The sequence below is a fragment of the Diorhabda carinulata genome, chromosome X (assembly GCF_026250575.1).
Source record: "Diorhabda carinulata isolate Delta chromosome X, icDioCari1.1, whole genome shotgun sequence".
Classification (NCBI taxonomy): domain Eukaryota; kingdom Metazoa; phylum Arthropoda; class Insecta; order Coleoptera; family Chrysomelidae; genus Diorhabda; species Diorhabda carinulata.
Window position 1 is genome coordinate 33,811,231 of NC_079472.1, and position 19,602 is coordinate 33,830,832.

Consider the following 19,602-nt stretch of genomic DNA (forward strand, 5'->3'; position numbering starts at 1 on the left):
TAAACTGATTGATATATCAATTGTAAGTTTGAATAAGGATTGTTCTAAGGAAAGAGATATTAAAAAGAAAAAGTTTATTGCAGAATTTTGTTGATACAACATAATTTCACACCTTTTTTATTATAAATTTATGATCTACGGGTGTTAATGTTATCCCACATTCACCCCAAGTATCGAAATTTTCATCTCGCAAAGAAAACGAGAATTTTTGGAGTATAGTAGCTGAAAAGAGAAATTGAAACATTCGAGCTAATTCATCTCCAACACACATTCGTTTACCTAAAAGAAAATAAAAGATATGTCAATATAAAATTGACACGAAACTATAGAGTTAATTTTAAAAATAGAGGGACAGCGAGGTATTTAACCTAACCTAACCACTCTATATGTCTCCTACGTATTGTGGTTAGTGACTTCATGGCCCCTTATAGTAAATATAATGCATTCGCTAAAATCTCTATGCATTGTCAGTTACAAGTTTGAACGAGTTTTACACAAAGTTTAAACTTGCTGCTTCGCAGTAGCAAGTAAACCTAGAATAACCACTCAATCAATGTCTCAAATTGACTTTCGTGCTGTTGACTACTGAAGGATAAATAATTTTCAATAATTAAAAATTCGTCAAAGTTGTTTTGCTAGTGGTCTAGGGTCGAGAATAATTAGAAGATGACCCACGTGGGTTCCTGGGATGGTAACTACTTCATAAAACATAAGTAGGAGAAATTATGACCGGCGCCTAAAAACAAAAGAAATCTCAACACAAACCGAGATTTTCAAAACATGAGCATTTAAATTCGACAAAAATTGTGGATACCTCGAATTTAGAGCTTTGCTGCGAGGACCCAGAAAGTGTAATTGAATCAATTGTAATAGGGGTGATGGAACTATGGTCTTTCACTATGATCCGACATCTAAAAGAGCAAGCATCGGAAAGGAAAATTTGTATCAAAAATAACATAGGTCACGAACAACACAACTGGGACTTCGAGGGTATCCTTTCGATTGACTTTAAGGAAGCAAATACAACCGTGAACCCGGAATATTATTCTGACTTACTGATGCAGTTGCGTCACAAAATTATCAAAAAAAGGCACTGCAAAATTAGCCGAGGTGTGCGCTTGCTTCAACCCTCACTGCTCCGCATTCCAAAGATAATATATACGAATGTGACTTCACAGAGATTGAACACTCATCATAGAGCCCTGATCTGACCCTTCCGACTATTTGTTGTTCGCAAAACTGAAGGCGGAGTTAAGAGGTAAAAGATTTAACTTCGATAATGATATTAAACAGGCGGTGGTGTACGAATGTTATGCTATACTGTTATAGAAGCTTTAGTCAGACGTTCTGAAAAGTGTGTGGAAATAAAAGAAAAACAAATTGGAAAATAATCACAGTTTATGTTTTTATGTTCGACTGAGAAGCATAGATCGCACTACGTATATTTACATATCTTCTGATTGAATCAACATGACGTCAAATATATAAACTGCAAAGGAGGTGAATATTAATTTTAATAGCGATTAGAAAGAAATAGATATTCATAAAACGATGCTATACTATTACTCCTCAAATAGTACAATTTCAATTACATGCCGCTTTTTCTATTTATCACATTAATTTCATGAAAGAAGCAGAAGATAGAAAAAAGTAATTTGCCTAGTAATTAGACGCTTGCTCCAGACTATAACCTCCGAGAGGCTAACGACACGAGTATTGGCGACTGTGCTAACCATCCACACTCTCGATTTATTCAATTGCTCGCTACGTCTACCACATAATGTGATTCCAGTGGCGTTTAAACGTCGCTATTATGGAATTTTTTAGACTGTAACTACTGTAAATTTACAATGCAATACAGCACAAATATTATTCATTGCATTGGGATTGTAAAAACTATATCTCTAGTTGGAGTTGTACGTATGTACATATATATTGTAATTATCCGAATAAATCATTTATTTTATTTACATCCTCACGTCCTTTGACTTTCGGTAGATAAACGACACGAAGCGAAGCGAGCGAGAGGAGACGTTAAGTATCTGTGGTCATCCTTCAAAATTGTATTCGTTTCTCATCCCATATAGAAAAACTGTTTTCCTTGTGTAAATATGGAGAATAAACGAATTCCAAATAATAATTGAACATAATTTGTATCGTGGAAAAATAATTGAAAGAACAGAGAAAAAGTTACGCAAATATTATCCTAAATATGATCTATCCCATGGTATAATTTATAAGTGATACTGTCCAGGGCCGTCATTTACTATAATTATTCCATAAATTGTTTATAAAATTCTTGTCTCTATGAATAAGCTACCTGAAAGGTGGGTGTATTCCAATGGATAAATCTTTATTTAGAAAAAAGGAAACCTGAAATTATCCCTTATTATGCTGATTTACTGACAGTTGAGATGCCGAATTTAAATAAAAAAGACCGCATTGGTTGAAGAAACAGTCTTCTTTCAATTCTCGAATCAAAAATATTTCTAAAAATTTTATCGATAGATATGACAGTAAACTGACCTGTTTGGAACGGCATAAAATAATCGTTTTTTTCAACTTTCCCTTCCTCGTTAATAAACCGCTTCGGATTAAATTCCTCAGGATTTTTCCACGCATTCTCATCCATATGAAGCGCCCACAACAACGACATCACCATTGTTCCTTTTGGAATCTTATATCCATCGATATCGATATCTTCCAATGTTCCGTGTGGTAATCCAACTGGAACTACTGGTCTAATTCTCATAGCTTCCAGAATTGAAGCCTCCAGCAAAGGTAGCATTTCGATATCGTCCATTGTTGGTAAACGATCATGTAACACATCGTTGATTTCCTTCCTAATTTCATCTTGCACAGAAGGATTCTTAGCCAGGTACAGAAAGTGCCATCTGCAACAAAAACAATCCAGATATTTACTATTGACAATAAAAGTAGAGTGCCCTTGACTTCATGAAAAAATTATTCAATTGGAGACAGATCAAACGATCTTGGTGGCCAGAGTAAACGCTTAATGAAATGTTGATCCATGTGGGCTATAGATTTTTCACCTTTCCACTCTAAAAGACTACTTCCTAAAAATACTATATTTCCCTCATTATGATTATGTGACTCTTCCTATAAAGTTAAGAATTCCACTTCGCCATTGAAAAATTGGGCATCCCCCCCAAAAAAAACAGAATCCGTTACTGAAGATGATTTAGGACAAGAAGGTATACAGCACATCTCACTTTGAGATTGTACCGTTGCTACTAAACCGTTTCTAAGAACCAAAGATCGCGCAAGACGATCTTTTGATTCTGGACCTCTGCAATATAGTTCGTAAGATCTATTGGTCCAATTGCAGTAATAAACTTACAAGATGATGTCTCTTAAAGATCTGATCTGATCAATACTACGCATCCTTTGCTTTATCCAAAAGAAGCTAGCATCAAAATTCACTAATTTTAAACTCCAAACGGCACAAATGCTACTCAGAAGATGTAGTTACTGGTAAACATGTCATGATTGGTGGTACGCGAATTTTTTTTATATAAAAATATGCTGTTGATGAAAAGAGGAAAAATATTTTACCTTAAACTCGTTAATGAAGTATCTAAACCAGCGCCAAATATGTCAGCTAATAGGTGGAGACATTGTTTCTCGTGATATAATTTCTCGGCAAATTCTGGACTCTTCTTTTCTTTTTCCAGTAAAAAGCATTGGATAACATTGTGCCCTATTGCGGAATCATTACTGGGTATACCATTAGTTGTAATAGTTGCAGTTGCTTGTTTTTTTAACAGTTGTGCTTGTTCGTCAATGAGGTCTTTATACAAGTTATGCGATTTTGTTTGCCCAGACTTTATGAAAGACATAATTTTCTGATATTTGGGGAAAAACCTGAAATAAAACATCAGAAACTGTATAACTTCCCTATTTTCTGTGTTGAAACAATCCAGACAACGGAAAAATACGTACGCGAAGAATAATTCCAAAAAACTATAGAGAGATTGCAATACAGAAAAAAGGAGCCGGTAAATCGGCATTATTAAACGTTTCCGGATCTGGTACTAATAAATCGTATTCGGTGCTAGAAATATTTGATAGAGTGAAAGATCTATTGCATTAGTATGTACTTCAAATGCGTTGCGATAAAATTTTTTGGGGTAGTTGCTCACTCATGAGATGGTGTTAAGTAATTATATGAAGCACTAGATACAAGGATTAAACAGGGCCGCACTATATTAACAAGCATATTGATAAACCGATCTAATGGTACATTCACTATACCAAAGAAAAAAATAATAGACTTAGAAATAGGAAAATTCTTGGAAAGACTTAAATAAGATGATAATGATGATTAATAAATGAACTCACGATTATTAATTTGCTGATAATGGAACCTACAAGTGTAGAAGCTAAAAAGACAAGTGAATTTAGAATAAAGTTAATTTTATATTCCTACATGCTTTTATACACTAGCTAAATTTAGTCGGTACTATGTCAATTGATTAACTTTTAAACTAAAAAGCGAAATAATTCTAATTTGATCAATTCGTCATCTGGTCAATTCGATAAGAATCCGAACAGAACCGGCTGGAGAATCATGCCGTATTGCAACCCCTACATGTAATACGAGGACGGTTCAAATATGATCGAGATGGTCGCGGCTTGGTTGTGTTTTAGCTGGTTCTCTTACTAACAGTGTAACATACTTTTCACGCGCGTGTTACGACCATGAGTGAACGACCACCGTTGCGCAGCATAGTGTCATTCGTTAGTGAGTGCCTGAGTACGTTTGCTATATTTAAATGGGCCAAAGCGTTCAAATATGGGCGCGAAAACATCGAATAGAGCCGCGTGATTATCAAACGCGAACCAACATCACACCAGAAAACATTCGCCGCGTACTACATTTTGGAGGACCATAGAATAAAATTTTTTGCCGAACTCGGTATTAGTATTGATAATGTAGAGGCTATCATCCACTAACATCTTTAATATCGGAGCGACGGTTTCGGAATCTGTTGAACTTGAAACATAGTTACACTATTATACTCCTGAAGGCAAGGTGTCGTCTAAATAGTGGAGAAAGTAATCAAATCGAAGACAACCAGGTCCGTGAGTATTCTGGGACCGACGGGGAGTGCTTAGTGTTGACTACATGTATAAAAAACGTCCAAAAAATGCTGCATGCTACTCTAACCTTCTGAAAACACACGTGAAACCCGCTTATCGTTCGAAACGGAAGAGCATTCCAGCGCGAAGAACGATTCTTCTCTATGATGACGCGCGTCGTCACATCATGGTTCTCATGATCGATACAATATCAGAAGAGGGGTGAGATATACTGAAACATTCCTCCTACAATTTGGACTTATGACCCTGGGACGACCAAAGATTTAGACCGCTGAAAGAAGCCTTCGGAGGTAAAAAATTCAACACCGATTACGATGTAGAGGAGTTTAAGCCCAAATGGCTGTGCAAGTTGCCCAAGAAATTCTTAGATACCTGCTTCAAAAAGCTTCCGGAGATCTGGCAAATTAACTACCTAGAAAAACTGTATTTTTGTTAAAATTTTTGATAATAAATAAATGTCAAAGCGTTTGTTTTGATCATATCTGAATCGCCCTCGTAATATAAAAACTTTTTCTTATTCTTCTCCTTCTTGGAGATCTGTCGATCTGTTAATAATAATATGAAAACGATTTTGTGAAGAATTCGAGAAATATAATGTCACTATAACCAATAACCAAATAATTTGATGATTAACATTCAAATGAATTTTATAGACCGCTTGACGTAAAGTAAGTCGACTATATCTTGATGAAAAGCTCAGCTGATTACTATAAGATCTCACAATTACTACTTTATCCGTTTGGTGCGATTTCCTTTACCTGTGATACTATTCTAGAGAAAAATTCGGTTACTTTTGATTTAATAATAAATTAAATGTCTGCCGGATCAGTTAATTGATTGGAGTCCATATATAGAACTAACATTTTCGACTCCTTTGGTAAATCTAACCTTTTTTTTGTTTTATTTTTTTTTTCATTTTATCCCACATAATGATAAACAGCCTGCAAGATTCATCATATGCACTATTTTGCTCTGGTTCAAGAGGTCTTAACAATACCGAATATTGCAAATATTTTATCATGGATATTTTTGTAGTTCTTCAATTTCGAAAATAAAGTTGATTTGGTATACCTAAGAAACGGTAGGAAATTTAGTGGCCCAGCTATTCCCATATATTTAGGACCTTCTTCTTGTAAATATAACAAATATTTCCATAAATCATCATCTCTGCTCCAGGATTTTCCAAATACAATCAAATATACGGCTGATCCTAAACTGTGACGCAAACCAGGAAAAATATCAACCTCTCTACCGTCTTCTTCGAGATCTAGATACTAGAATCAAAACATAAAAGATATTAGAACATTATTAGGTTACGGAAAACCAGTTTCGATTTTTTAATATCTTTTAGAGTAACTTTATCAATATAAATCTTAAGCACTTATCAATGAATTGCCATTCTGGTCGACGACTTATTGTTACTGTTCTATGTAAAACCATGGTTAGAGGCCCAGAGATTAGAACAAACGATAGTCCAACGGCGAAAGGTCAGTTGTTGACAATGAGTAAGTAGTCGAATTATTAGTTTGGTTATGTTCGGACAGCTCATGAGATGCAATATCTTCCAATTCCACAAAACACTGAATACTATACATATTTCCTTTGCATCAATACGGCCTTCGTAACTGTTTGTGAAACTTCTCCAAGTTCCAAGCTGAATCTCCTTTGCATATTATTATACTTCGTTATCTATCTGCCATCGTCTTCAAAAACTTGTTGCAACAATAACTTGATTTGAGTTCGTTTGAAGTTTAACATTAATTAATGTGTACATAAATTTTTGTTTGGGATCCAGTAAATGGTTTGAAATTGTTTTAATGTCGACGTTTACTCTCATAACAATATCAGAAAATATTTGATTGTTTTTTATAAATCAAAAGTTTGCTATCTATGAGGTTTTATAAGTTTAAAAAAAAATCTAGCAAACCAAATCTTTCAATGGCGTTTTCCTGAGTACTCAGCACATCAAATACTACACAATTTTCGGTGAGACCGCTGCTGTTTTTTTCTACTTTGTTGAAGTGGAGTAATGTCGAATCAAGAGATGAATAGCGTTAGTTTTAGTATAGAATGTTCTATAAATTGTAATCTACTGATCATCTTAGGCTATGAGTTAAATAAATAAGCATCATGAGCGATATCATCAATAAAGTTGAACCGATTGAACCAAACTAAGAGGGCTGCTTCTTAAGTTTTGAGATATGGCAACATTGATGTGAAGTTTGGAAGTTCTCAGCACGTGTGCTATTTGTGTTGTTTACAGATACTTGAAACTTTCATCTTGCTCAAAAAATGGAATTAGATCGCAAACATTTTCCTACGATGATTTTATACGACTTTCGACGTGAATAAAACTAACAGCAGGATGCCGATCAACTCGCTCAGAATATTGGTGATGAAGAGGAAAAATCAGGAAAACCAATCATTCTCCATCACGACAATGCGAGCTCTAACAAATCAGTTCAAACAAAAACGTTTTTGAACAATCAAAACCTCGAATTGATGGGTCATCAGTCATACAGTCCTTGTTTGGCACCCAATTCCCGCAGGTCAAAATTTTGCTACTGAAGAAACGGTTAATGCGTTTAAATCAATTCAAATATTTTGGAGGTACCTCAATCGAAATGGGAAAATTCTTCGACAATTGGTTCAAATTAAAGACTATTTTGAAAAATAATAAAACCATATCCAATTATAAATATTTGTTTTCAAATATCTATTTAAAAATTTAAGTATCAGCCTTTGTATTCTATAAAATTAACCCACTTTTATAAAATCTATAGCGTGATTCAATATGAGAGTCTCCATTTTTTTTCTTTGTGGACCAACTTTTGCTCCTCCCAGTTGTCGAATACAGTTAAAAGTAAATCGTCTATGTTCTTTCCATACTTCTCCTTCGGCACATATTAGACCTGAAAAAAAAAGAGAATCTTGATATTCGCCAACTACATCAGATATTCACCGAGGTAATTTTCATTACCAAACCCATCTAATTCCCAGACATCTTAACTCAAATTAGCGTCATTCATTGTATACTGATCAAACGAAATTGAATTAATTCATATGTCAGCGTCAATAAATATATAGTGTAAAAAAATAACTGAAAGACCATCTAGTTAAAATGATATTCTTAGAATAAACAGATTGCATAGAAAGATTTGGATAGCCTCTTTTGATATTGTCATCGGGATACATCGATAAAGGCAACAATACGTATTTCTCCTCAAACCAATCAAAAGCATCCAAGTTTTTCATGTCTAGATTCTTCTAGAGGAGACAAGTATACTATTCTGCAAACAATTATGCAAGGCAAGGTAGATGGTAAACGGGGTGTCGGGAGAAAGAACAAGTCGTGGCTAAGGAATGTGAGAGACTGGACGAATATGAGTGTGCCAGAATTGTTTCACATAGTAAAAGATAGAGAAGCATTTAAAGTAGTGGTCGCCAACCTCCGTTAGGAGAAGGCATGGAAAGAAGAAGATTCTTCTTTGTCATCTTTCTTCCATTATAGGTCTGTAGTAGATATCAAATCAAAATAAGGGAAAAAATGTATATTGCAAATCAAAAAAATTACAATATTTTTGGGACATAAAAAGAATCTTTTACATAAATTTTGAGGTTATTTGAAAAAAGCTTGAACGCAAAAGTTGTAGATCTTTTATTACCTACAATTTTGTTGTTCACCTTTTTTCCATAGAATTTGCAGGAAACCGTTTCTCGCCCCTACAAACTACCCTTCCCGTTCCCGCTCGTAAATTATTCTTGCTTTTCTCTTTCATAATATCCTTCTTTTCTAATGGGTTTTTTCCTACAATTATTTTTTTGGTTTAAAAAATTATTGATCCTGGTCTATAATATCTTAGCTAGCTCTAACACAAAATGAATTTTATTAGTAATTTTACCAAAAAAAAAAAAGACTAATTATTCATTGTTGTTATATATACATATGAATGCGATTACTTTTCTTCAAATTTCGTTTGTATAATTAGAAACCATCTAACACAATTTTGTATCATTAAAAATCAGTCAGCGTCCCGATTTTTTAAAAATAAATATTGTGCACATTAGTGGCATTAAAGATTTCCAAGAAGGCTATTTTGGTTGATGCCTTCTAGACATTTCGTTTTCACTCTCACAGACGTTATAATCTATCAATGTATCAAGGTATTTATAGACGATCCACCTGTGTGTAAATACAGAGGAATTTGTTATAAATAAATCTAAAAGTTCCTAGTATCTGCAATACTTTTAGTACAGGTATATTTATATAAGAAGATGAATATTCTTGTTCGTTTAGGTAATTTTCTAATGAAAAATATGGAAGTTTCTTGAAATCTTACACAGAAAAATTTTAACAAAACATTTTAGTCATTTTGGACGTTTGGTTTCTGTTTAAAAATCATATAATAAATGAGACAAAACTCGCGCCTTCGGGCCGTGTTTGCTTGCTTTGGATCAACATCGTATTCGATTGAACATTTTCCAGGCCTTGACGCGGTTTGAACAAAATGAATCGGATTGTTTACATCAATTTACAACTGTACATGAATCCTGGATCCACCAATACAGTCCAAAAACGAAAAATAGTGGTTTCATCTCCATTTACAAAAGTCTAGACAAGTGTTGTACGGTTATTGCTATCCCTATGTTTCAACAGTGGCGATTGGAAGCTTTCCAATAACTAAAGAGGCCTTAAACTTGTTAATACAAACTACATAGATCAGAATTAACAAAATAAAGGCTTGATTACACTTGCAGATCTTTGTTTTGTAGACCTAGTAAAAGTATTTGATCATTTTGAACTCATAGACATTATACATATTTTTGAATGAAAGCAACTGTAAATATAATTGTTGCAACCCACATTCAAATTAAAATTAATAATAAACGCACCGAACTAATACTACTGAACACACTGTTTAAAATAAACTGAAGAATTTACCTTTTAGTCTTTGAAGACAGTGTAATTGTGAGTGTTGGTGTACTGGTGTTTAGTATGAATATCAATTTGGTCGAATTAATACTGATGAGAAAGGTCATTTGACCGGAAGATTCCTTAATTCCATTCTTCATGGAAGAAATTAGAAAGGAGAATACGCTTTATGTCAAACATACGAAAACGATGATTACCTTCGGAGGCTTACAAATATTTAATTAGGCAGCTGACTCACTCAATTTGGTAATACCAGTATTTAAATCTAAATGGAAGACAATGTCTGTTTCAATGTCTGGGTGTAGAAGTGTCAGGATACGTCCATGCCACCACAATAGAAGCATGCCTCAAACTTCAATTTGGTAGAACAAACATATCCGTGTGGTGGCAAGACTTCTGGTGGCGATAGGGTAGAGAAGAAAAATCACTTGAAGGATATCTATTAACAGTGTAAAAAATTGCACACGATAAGATACTTTCAGTTGCTGAAATTTCAGGCTACAGCCTGAGACCTATTTAGAAATCGAAGCAAAGAAAGAGGGGATGAAGTGAAGTGAAATTTACTGGCATTACAGAAATACTATGACATTAATTGATTAATTTATGGGATGATTGGTGTCATTGCTTTAATTATTTATGTTGGCTGTTTCCGAAATTACAATTTCTTCAACAATCTTTCGAATGAAGCCTCCTATAGGAGTAAAATAAATACTGTAATGAAAGGAAAATATGTGTTTAGGTGAATAATACTATGATAATATTTTTTTGAATTGAATTAAAATTAGAAGGACCTATTTTTTTGTTTCATAATATGATATTTTGTTTGAAAACAGTCAATGACATTGTAAAAACCCCTGCACTGCAAAACATGAATAATCAGTCGCATAAAACGATAAAGGAACAAACAAAGTAGTTAAAGTGATAAAATTACAGCTGAAAAGCTCCAGGAATTATGAAGGATGAAGTACACATCCTTCATAATTCCTTAGAAGACCGAGTGGTTTCTTTTGAATCTAAAATATCAGAATTTAGTATAGGAATCATTTATAGCTTGTGAATTTGATAGATACAATAAGATTTTAACAGAAAAACGTATTTAATTAGTTTTCCCGTACTATTCCATCTCATTTTCTGGAAGTGTCTCCGCGCATTCTTCGAAGTAACACCTCCGCGTAAGTTCATCGGTCGCCAAGGACGACGCAAGTAGACCCAGGAATTCTTCTCACGTCCGGCACCGTCCTGCGTGAATGCCAGAAGATACTGATGATGACTAATTCGTCGGGTTTGCCGCCAATTCGATGTGAGCGAGTTGAATGCGTCTTCTTTTTCGTTTTCTACTTTTTCATCACTCTCGCTATTTTTATCCGCCGCAACGGAAGATTCCGTTGCAATGGCTAATGACCATTTTGGTATTTCGCGAATAGTATCCTATATACGTCATATATTTAATTATACAAGGTGTCTCAAAGCTTATTTTCTTAGTAACCGAGTAACAAAGATTTGATATTTCATCTTTGTACTACTTTAAAAAGAATGGTTGTTTTTACTATGTTATTAATATTATTAAGACAAAAATCTGATGCTTCATTACAAATAGAGAATAGAAAGGCTACTTTTATATGATCTAATTGTGCTAAATTTGAAACATTAATATGAAACTATGATGATGAAAAAATAATTCCACAACTTCCAAAGTTCTTATCAAAATATATTTCTAAAAATGATTACCAGAGGCTTCTTTGATCTCTATGAAATGAAATGAAAGATACGTTTATCTATTTAAAAATATACAGATAGCAGAAGAATGACCACAAATGCAAGTCTGTATGTAGCAAGTCAAACCTCTATTTCCTTAAAAATGGTCACATGTTTTTTTGCTTATTTTACCATCAAAAATAAAAATTCTGTTTTTAATATCTTTTACTGATAAACGGCTACGGATAAATTTTTTCAATTCATTTTCTGCAAGTTGAAAGTGGAGTCCCTGGAAAAAAAAGCCTCGGTGTTGTTGCCTTTCTGAAATGTTTGTCCAAGCGAAAGACGTGACACTCAAATAAACTAACGGGAGTTCTTTTGTGATTGTTATTTGGTTTCGTTTCCATTGTTACTTATATCCTCTGAAGACTCTAATAGAAAGTGAACAAGTAAAATGGGCAATGAAGGCTATCAAGGAACAGAGCATGAAACCCGGTGACCTTACTAAGCATTCTAAAAGAAAGCAAGCGGCTATAGATATTTTCATGGATGCCATGTAATCAAAATTATTATTTATCAAAAACTATAAAAACAAGTCAACAGCAATAGGTAAATGTAGAGATTGCGTTTCAAAGAGTCTCATTAGGATTCTACACTGATGAAAAATGGAAAATGGACAAGTAGGGGCAGGAATATCCAAGACCAGTATTCCAATGGACTAGAACTTCCTATTGTTCATGAGCAGATCATTGCGCACAACGCAACTACCGCAATGCAAAGATATTTATTATATCAGATAACATAGCAGCCCTGCAAGTTTTTGACAAAGCTAGTCTGAGAATGCACCTAATCTTTCATAGGACCACAACCTTTTATAGGTTTCCCAACAAACCATTAAGTAATGGTCATAAAAAAATGGGAAGACGAGAAGAAATCAGAGACATGGAGTAAGAATTCAAGTCTGAAACAACGGAGGAAGTTTGTTTCTTATCTACTAACTGGCTTTAAAAGGCACTTTAATTGAGCAAAGATGTACTACAATCGGAAAAACTTCCAGCAACTCGGTACTTACATTTGAGCTTTTCAAATGCAGAAAACGTAATTTCGTTCCCCAAATAGGTAGCTCAATTTGCAAAGCTGTTGCCATCTGAAAAACAGTTCGGGGTACAAAATAGCTCAAAGCATTAGCGAGATAGATTTACGGCTTTTACGCTCTGGCTCATTTAAACTATTTAATTTTATAATATTGTTACGATTTACCACTTAGTTTTGTACTTCCAATATAGATTCTACGTGACATTAAACAGAGAGTGGTCAGTGTTGCTATATAGGATGAACAGGTTTAAGATCTCATCATGTTTTTGATTAAATGAAAGAGAATGGATCTTATATTGATTAATGTTTTATTTAATGTCTGCAATTATGTATGGAATACAAAATCAGATAAATGTCCGCCTCTGTTAGCCTCACAAATGCGAGCACTTTTGAGCACATTTTTCATTAGATTCTCACACATTTCACGCGGTATTTAATTTATTTCATCGTGAATATTTTCTTTGAGTTGCTGCAACGTTTCTGGTTAGTTTGCATAAATCTTGCTTCTCAGATATCCCCACAAAAAGAAGTCCAAAGCAGTCAAGTCAGGCTGTATGCAATGTGGCAACGTCTTGTTGATAGTACATGTTAATCAAGCCCAAAGTATGCAGTTGTGGCGTTAAAAAGTTTTCAATCATATCACGATATCGCTTCCCATTGACAGTTACCGTTATGCTGTTTTCAGTTTCAAAGAAGTAACGTCTAATGTTTCCTCTTGACCAAATTCCACACCAGACTGTCACTTTTAATGGATGCAAAGATGACTGATGAATAATTTGAGGGTATTCCATTGCCCAGAACTGACTGTTTATTCACATATCCATTCAAATGTGCCTTGTCACTCATTATAATTTTTTCATGGAAATCGGGGTTGTCATGGGCGAGCTGTAACATTCTATTGGCATAAGTATGCGGGGTAAATGGTCTTCTGGAAGAAGCTCTTGTGTGAACTGAATCTTAAATGGAAACAAATGCAAATCCTTGTGCAAAATTGTGGCCGAAGTTGTTCTTTGAAGACCAAGCTCCTGAGCATGATGTCGAATTGAGGTGGATTGATTGTTTTGAACACTTTCTCAAGCAACAGCAATGTTTTTAGCCGATCTTGCAGTACGTTGTGGTCCACGTTTGGTCCTCTCAGCTACAGTCCATCAGCGTCTTGTTGGCATGTTGTTTTTCCCAAAAATTTCACGTAACTGTCTCATCGTCACAGTAATCGATGATTGATTTTGATAAAATATTTTAACGATTCAAACACGTTGGTTTACCGAGTATTTTTCCACAATAAATTTGTCACATCCCTACTTCACGACTGCCAAACATGAACTGTCAACACTAACGTTTACCAAAATGGCGGCAAAACAAAGTAGTATACCTTCCAGGCGGACACTGTATATTATATGGCAGGCAGAAGTTTAATTGACAATTTCTGATCTACGTATATCATATGATTCCCTATAGAGGAGAGCAGATATTGTTATTTACTTAAACATGTATCAGTGATTGAGTCCGTTCCTGCGATGTGGAGGAAAACATCTGCGGCGCTAGTCGGAATAAAAAAATGTATCATTTTAATATCCATTCAGTTTTATTACCAAAATTATTCACAGTATTCCATCAACAAAAGAAGAGAAAGCTTCAAAAACATTAAACCAGAAAAATAAAACGAATTGAAGGTCACCAGCGGATATACGGTAGGAGTTGTGGGAGACTACTCGACACTACTGTTAAATAATTTTCTATAAGTACGCGGGGTCAAATTCCTTCACATGATAACAATATTAGATAATTTTTTTATTAAATTGTAAGTTATAGAAAAAATAAATATTTTAGTTGATAGTTCGATATTGTTGTTCTAGACTTATTATCTACATGCGATTTCCTTTAGGAAGACTTCACTAATTCAGAGCTATAGATTAGAAAAAATGGTATAGCAAATTTGGAAAACATTTAAAATTTTTTTTCTCTGACTTATACTCTTCAGGTATGGAATATCAGATTCCCTTTTGAAAATAATCCAGATCCGCCAGTGGCGGAGGACCATCAATGAAAACGGACGTTGAAAAAAATTAATTATGAAATTTAACGTTGTGGTCATAAATCGTTAACAAAAGTTTATAAGCTATATTTTTTCAAGTTTATGCCCCCTTGACGTGACCAATATTAATTTCAAATAAATGAGGATAACAGTGTAAAACATGACCCACTGACATATAATACAATTGACAGGGTCGAGACATCGAAGAAGGTGAATATCATATATTTTTATATAAATAGTTTGGTCATAACAGTGAGTCACTCATATTATATTCAAGTTGTTTGTTTTATTTACCTTGATTGGTTATTGACATAATATTCCTGGAAAAGGTGAAGAAAATAATTAATATGTTCATTCTATTAGTAGTTTATCCATATAGACATCGGAATAAGATATAATAAATTCATTTTTGATATGCATTATATACCTTCCTTTTAGCGTCAATAGTTATATAAAATTCTACAAATTAAGAATGAAAAAACAAGGTTTTTATTAACTCCATAGAATTCACAATCTGTTTGTAAACAATAAGTAAATATTTTCATTGAAATATCTCCTCTGTTAAGTTATATTTTTCTGTTTTATCTGAACGGATAAATACTTAATTAAACCTAGTTGAAAGGTCTGTTGGTTTGAAACAGTCGATTAACTGCATCGATTATTTGTTAAATTACTTGTATTCATTTTCTTGTCAGCTTCTGGAGAATACTGCCAGTTAGGAGATCATGTCCTGGTGCTTTTTTAAGATTAATCTCTTTCTTTGATTTCTTGGTGACTAAAATTCTTTTGTTCTTTGGTTTATCCCTTTGAAAGGGGACTTTTAAGTAATTATTTATTTACTCCATGTCTTCTTTGTTGGTTTCACTATCAATCGGCTCGAATGTATTTGATAAATGTTCGGCAACTGCATCAGCTTTCTATATGTTATTTCTTGCCCATTTTCCGTCTTGGTCTTCGATGGGGTAGCAGTGGTAAATTTAGTTTTTTTGTTGCCCGCTACAGTGAGTAGTTAGTTGCTTCTGTCGGTGTTAAATATTCAAGAAATTTCTGAACTCATTCATTCTCCTTATTTAATAAAAACTTAGATATCAAATAGCGTTGGCGAGAGGTAACACCCTTTCGTGGCAGTCAACCCAATAGATATATCCCGGTTTGCTTCAATTTTCCTTATCTTATTTTCGTATATTCTTTGGACAACTTTTATTAAATTTTTTTTGTTTGTTTGTTGTAACGTCGTCCTCTTTTCCTTAATATTCACGAAATAAAATGAATGGATTACCGCAAATATGGTTTTCATAATATTGAACTAGGTTTCTATGTGGGTCCTTTATAATCACCGCCCTGTCATTATAGGGAGGTATGGTCCTTTCGTGTGTGAGAACCATTATCATTAATAGTAGATTATAAAGCTAATTATGAGTAAAATGAATTATGTTCATTTCTACGACTTCTTATTCTAGCCAAAGTAGTTTTTAATTTGGTCATTCCACCTCAAGTTTTAACCTTCCCTTTTGGTCGATTGCCTTACATAATAATGACTACATCTTGGGTTCACGGTTGAAGTTTAGTACAAGGGCGGTCAATGAACATTTCAATAAAATAGATAATGATTTCCTCGTGTTGTACAACATATACTTGAGAATATTATCGTCTTCATTAATGAGCGGCTGATGTCGGTGAATATTTGAAATATTGCTACGTCATAAACCAAGAATAAATTCTTGAATGGAAAATTATTATATTTAGTTACAAAGGCGAACAAAACGAAAAAAACATAAAATATAATAGATCTATCTTTAAAGGCGAAAAAAAATTGTACTTAGACTTAACATTCTGAGAAGAGCCAGAAATGATTTCTCTTTGCTTCCAAGGAATTGATGTCGATTGTGATTCCTAAAAAAACTGACAGGAATATAATTGTTGTTCAGCGTTCTCTCTTGCTGAGGAGAAAAATAAGAATAGGATTCTTTCTATCTATATAATCTAAGAGTCTAGTATCAATGAACTAAAGTAGTGGCATCCTCGAGCAGACGTTGCTGAGTAAATTATTATCATAATAAATTCGGTAGCCTGTTGTAAGCCTTGAATTTCCCGAATCGGTTTCGCTATATCTGTTCATCGATTCCAGCCACCAATTGGTAGCTTCTATTTGCATTACATTACATTACATTATAATTTTTTGTAATGTTTCTAGTACTCGTTACTAGTAACTTTTTGGTGGATTTTACATCTACGACGCCATAAATCAGTTCTGATACTTGATAATTTGAGCAGCCCTGCGGAATACCAAACCCTGCAGGAATCAGGGTCGGAGTTGACGAGAAATGAAGAAATGCGAGTTAAAGTATGTTCTATGAGACAAATAAATTTTAAATAAAATCAAAGAAATCGCTTCAGACTTTTTGGAAAGAGCTTATGTTATGTCGAGTGCTGTTTTTGTCTTGTTTATAAATAGAATTGAAAGATACGATCTATATATTACAAGAATATCTATAATGCATTCTGTAGAAATACTAGTGTAGTTCCTCAAAAGAAGACAACATTGAATTCTAATCAGGTCAAATAATTCAACATTGTTTCAATCAAAATGAACAATTCCATAACAAAATAATTTTTTTCGGAAATTGAAACGAAGAGAATTACGTAGAAAAAGTGAAAACCATGCTTTCAAATTTCAGTATTTTCATTTGTAGCATGACAGTACAATAGGATGAAGATTCTATCACAACATTAAGATTATTGAAGATCGAGACAGGGGGGCACAAGTCTTCGGTGAGACTTCTCAACTAAACATTAAGCTATCAAGAATTCATATTATAAATATACTTTCGGCATCTTCTCGTATCAGTAATGGTTAATAAAATGTTCATTTGTAAATAGAAAGTATTCCAAAATATTTTTATATGTATCTCAAGTACTTTAAACTTTTATTATAATATTATGTTCGACCTCGGACATGATTGTTATTATAAATGCTGTAAGTCAATTACGCACTACAAGTAGACCATTTTTGTCAGTTCAAATACCTCTTACGCACCTTTGTTATTTGTACGAGTCCAAACATGTATTAATCTAGGATAGACACGTGTGCCACTCGTTACCCTAAATAAATAACACTGTTGCCAAATTACAATGTGAAAAGAAGATGAATTAAGTGAATCAATGATAATAATTTTTTATTTTGTGAACCCGACAATGATAATTCCTCTTTGAAGGTTAGAAGCTATGATCAAGGTATCTTCCGTATGCCCATATAATGGAGTGAAGAGTAAAATATACGAAATAAAACAGAAAATAAGAACGAATTTTATTGCACACGATCAACTAAGATACCATCTCCATGCTACAGACATCACTGGTACTTGGAAGAAAAAGAAACTGTAGATCACGTCATTGATGAATGCTCAACACTTACACACGAGTAACTCAAACACATGGACAAGCCTTGTAGTTAGCCAATAAAAAGCCCAGATTTACGATGGGTCTATCAGGAAGCAACGGTTCACTACAAATATGAACTTTATACGATTCTTAATACGAGAAGTTATGGTTATTATGAAAGAATTTATAATGGGGTAGCTCACTCATTCCTTCCAATCGCAAACAAATTACTAAAATTTCAGTTTGGAGGATGGTCACACTTTTTGAAGAAGTGTTATTCAACTAAAAACCTTCCCAAACATTGCCGGCAAAAGACGGTTTAGTATTTGTTTGGCAGCCATCAATAATAAACGTTTTCAGTTAGTTTATAAGCAAACTTTTATTCAACCTTGCTCGAACCAATATAAAAGCTGAACTAGATGCTACTCTGGGTGAGACTGCTCCTTAGTTATCAACTTTGAGCGAAGACCAGCATGGCAATGGTCGACCAAATAAGATGACGACTCCAGAAATGTTGAAGAAAATCTACAAAGCGGTACTGGGTAATCGTCGACTGAAATTGCACGAGCTAGCAGACATAGTAGGCATTTAAAAAAGTACGGTGTACCGTATTAATTGAAAATTTGGACAAGAGAAAGCTGTGCGCAAGATGGGTGCCGCGTTTTCTCACCAAGGAACGAAAACAGCGTCGTAAAGTTGTTTCCATCGAGTGTTTCACAGTAATAAGGCCTAATTCTTGCGCCGTTTCATAACAATGGATGAAACGTGGTCCATCACTCCACATCCGAAGCAACAGAACAATCAAAACAATAGACTGAAAAGGGAGAACCGGCTCCAAACAAGGCAAAGATCGTTCCAACTGCAGGCAAGGTCATGGTGTCAGTTTTGTGGGTTGCGCGTGGAATAATTTTCATTGAGTATCTTAAAAAAGGAAAAACTATAAACTGCGAGTATTACGCGAACTTATTGCAACGTTTGAGCTCACACATCAGTTATTGCAATGGCCAAAATTAATGAATTAAAGTTTGAATTGTTACCATATACAAGCTATTCTCCAGATTTACCCCTTCGGATTATTTTCTGTTCCCAAATTGGAAAAAATACCTCAGTGGTCAAAGATTTTCCAATAATGCAGATGTGATGTTGGTAGTTTATGACTATAAGAAGGGTATCGAACTGGAAAATGTGTATGGAGCTAAAAGGAAGAAGAATAAATATATTTTTTTGCAAAATTTTTGTGTTTTTTTGTTGGGACAGGTACATCTGGGATCATCCTCGTAGTACTAAATATTGCAGCTTGATAAGTCTATATTAACATTTTAAGCAGTTAAATAAAAGA

General features: G+C 34.0%; 1 protein-coding gene across 2 annotated transcripts in view; it reads right to left on the reverse strand.

The window, feature by feature from the left end:
* Positions 1 to 59: 59 nt before the first annotated feature.
* LOC130900612 (cytochrome P450 306a1) overlaps positions 60 to 19,602 on the reverse strand; it is a 31,935-nt gene continuing 12,392 nt past the window's right edge. For both annotated transcript variants that reach the window (XM_057811327.1, XM_057811326.1), the window contains exons 3-7: positions 7,891 to 8,036; positions 6,196 to 6,398; positions 3,577 to 3,885; positions 2,527 to 2,894; positions 60 to 279 (exon numbers count right to left, since the gene is read on the reverse strand). In XM_057811327.1, coding sequence (XP_057667310.1) covers positions 107 to 279; positions 2,527 to 2,894; positions 3,577 to 3,885; positions 6,196 to 6,398; positions 7,891 to 8,036 — 1,199 coding nt within the window. In that variant the 3' untranslated portion in view covers positions 60 to 106. The remainder of the gene's footprint in view (positions 280 to 2,526; positions 2,895 to 3,576; positions 3,886 to 6,195; positions 6,399 to 7,890; positions 8,037 to 19,602) is intronic.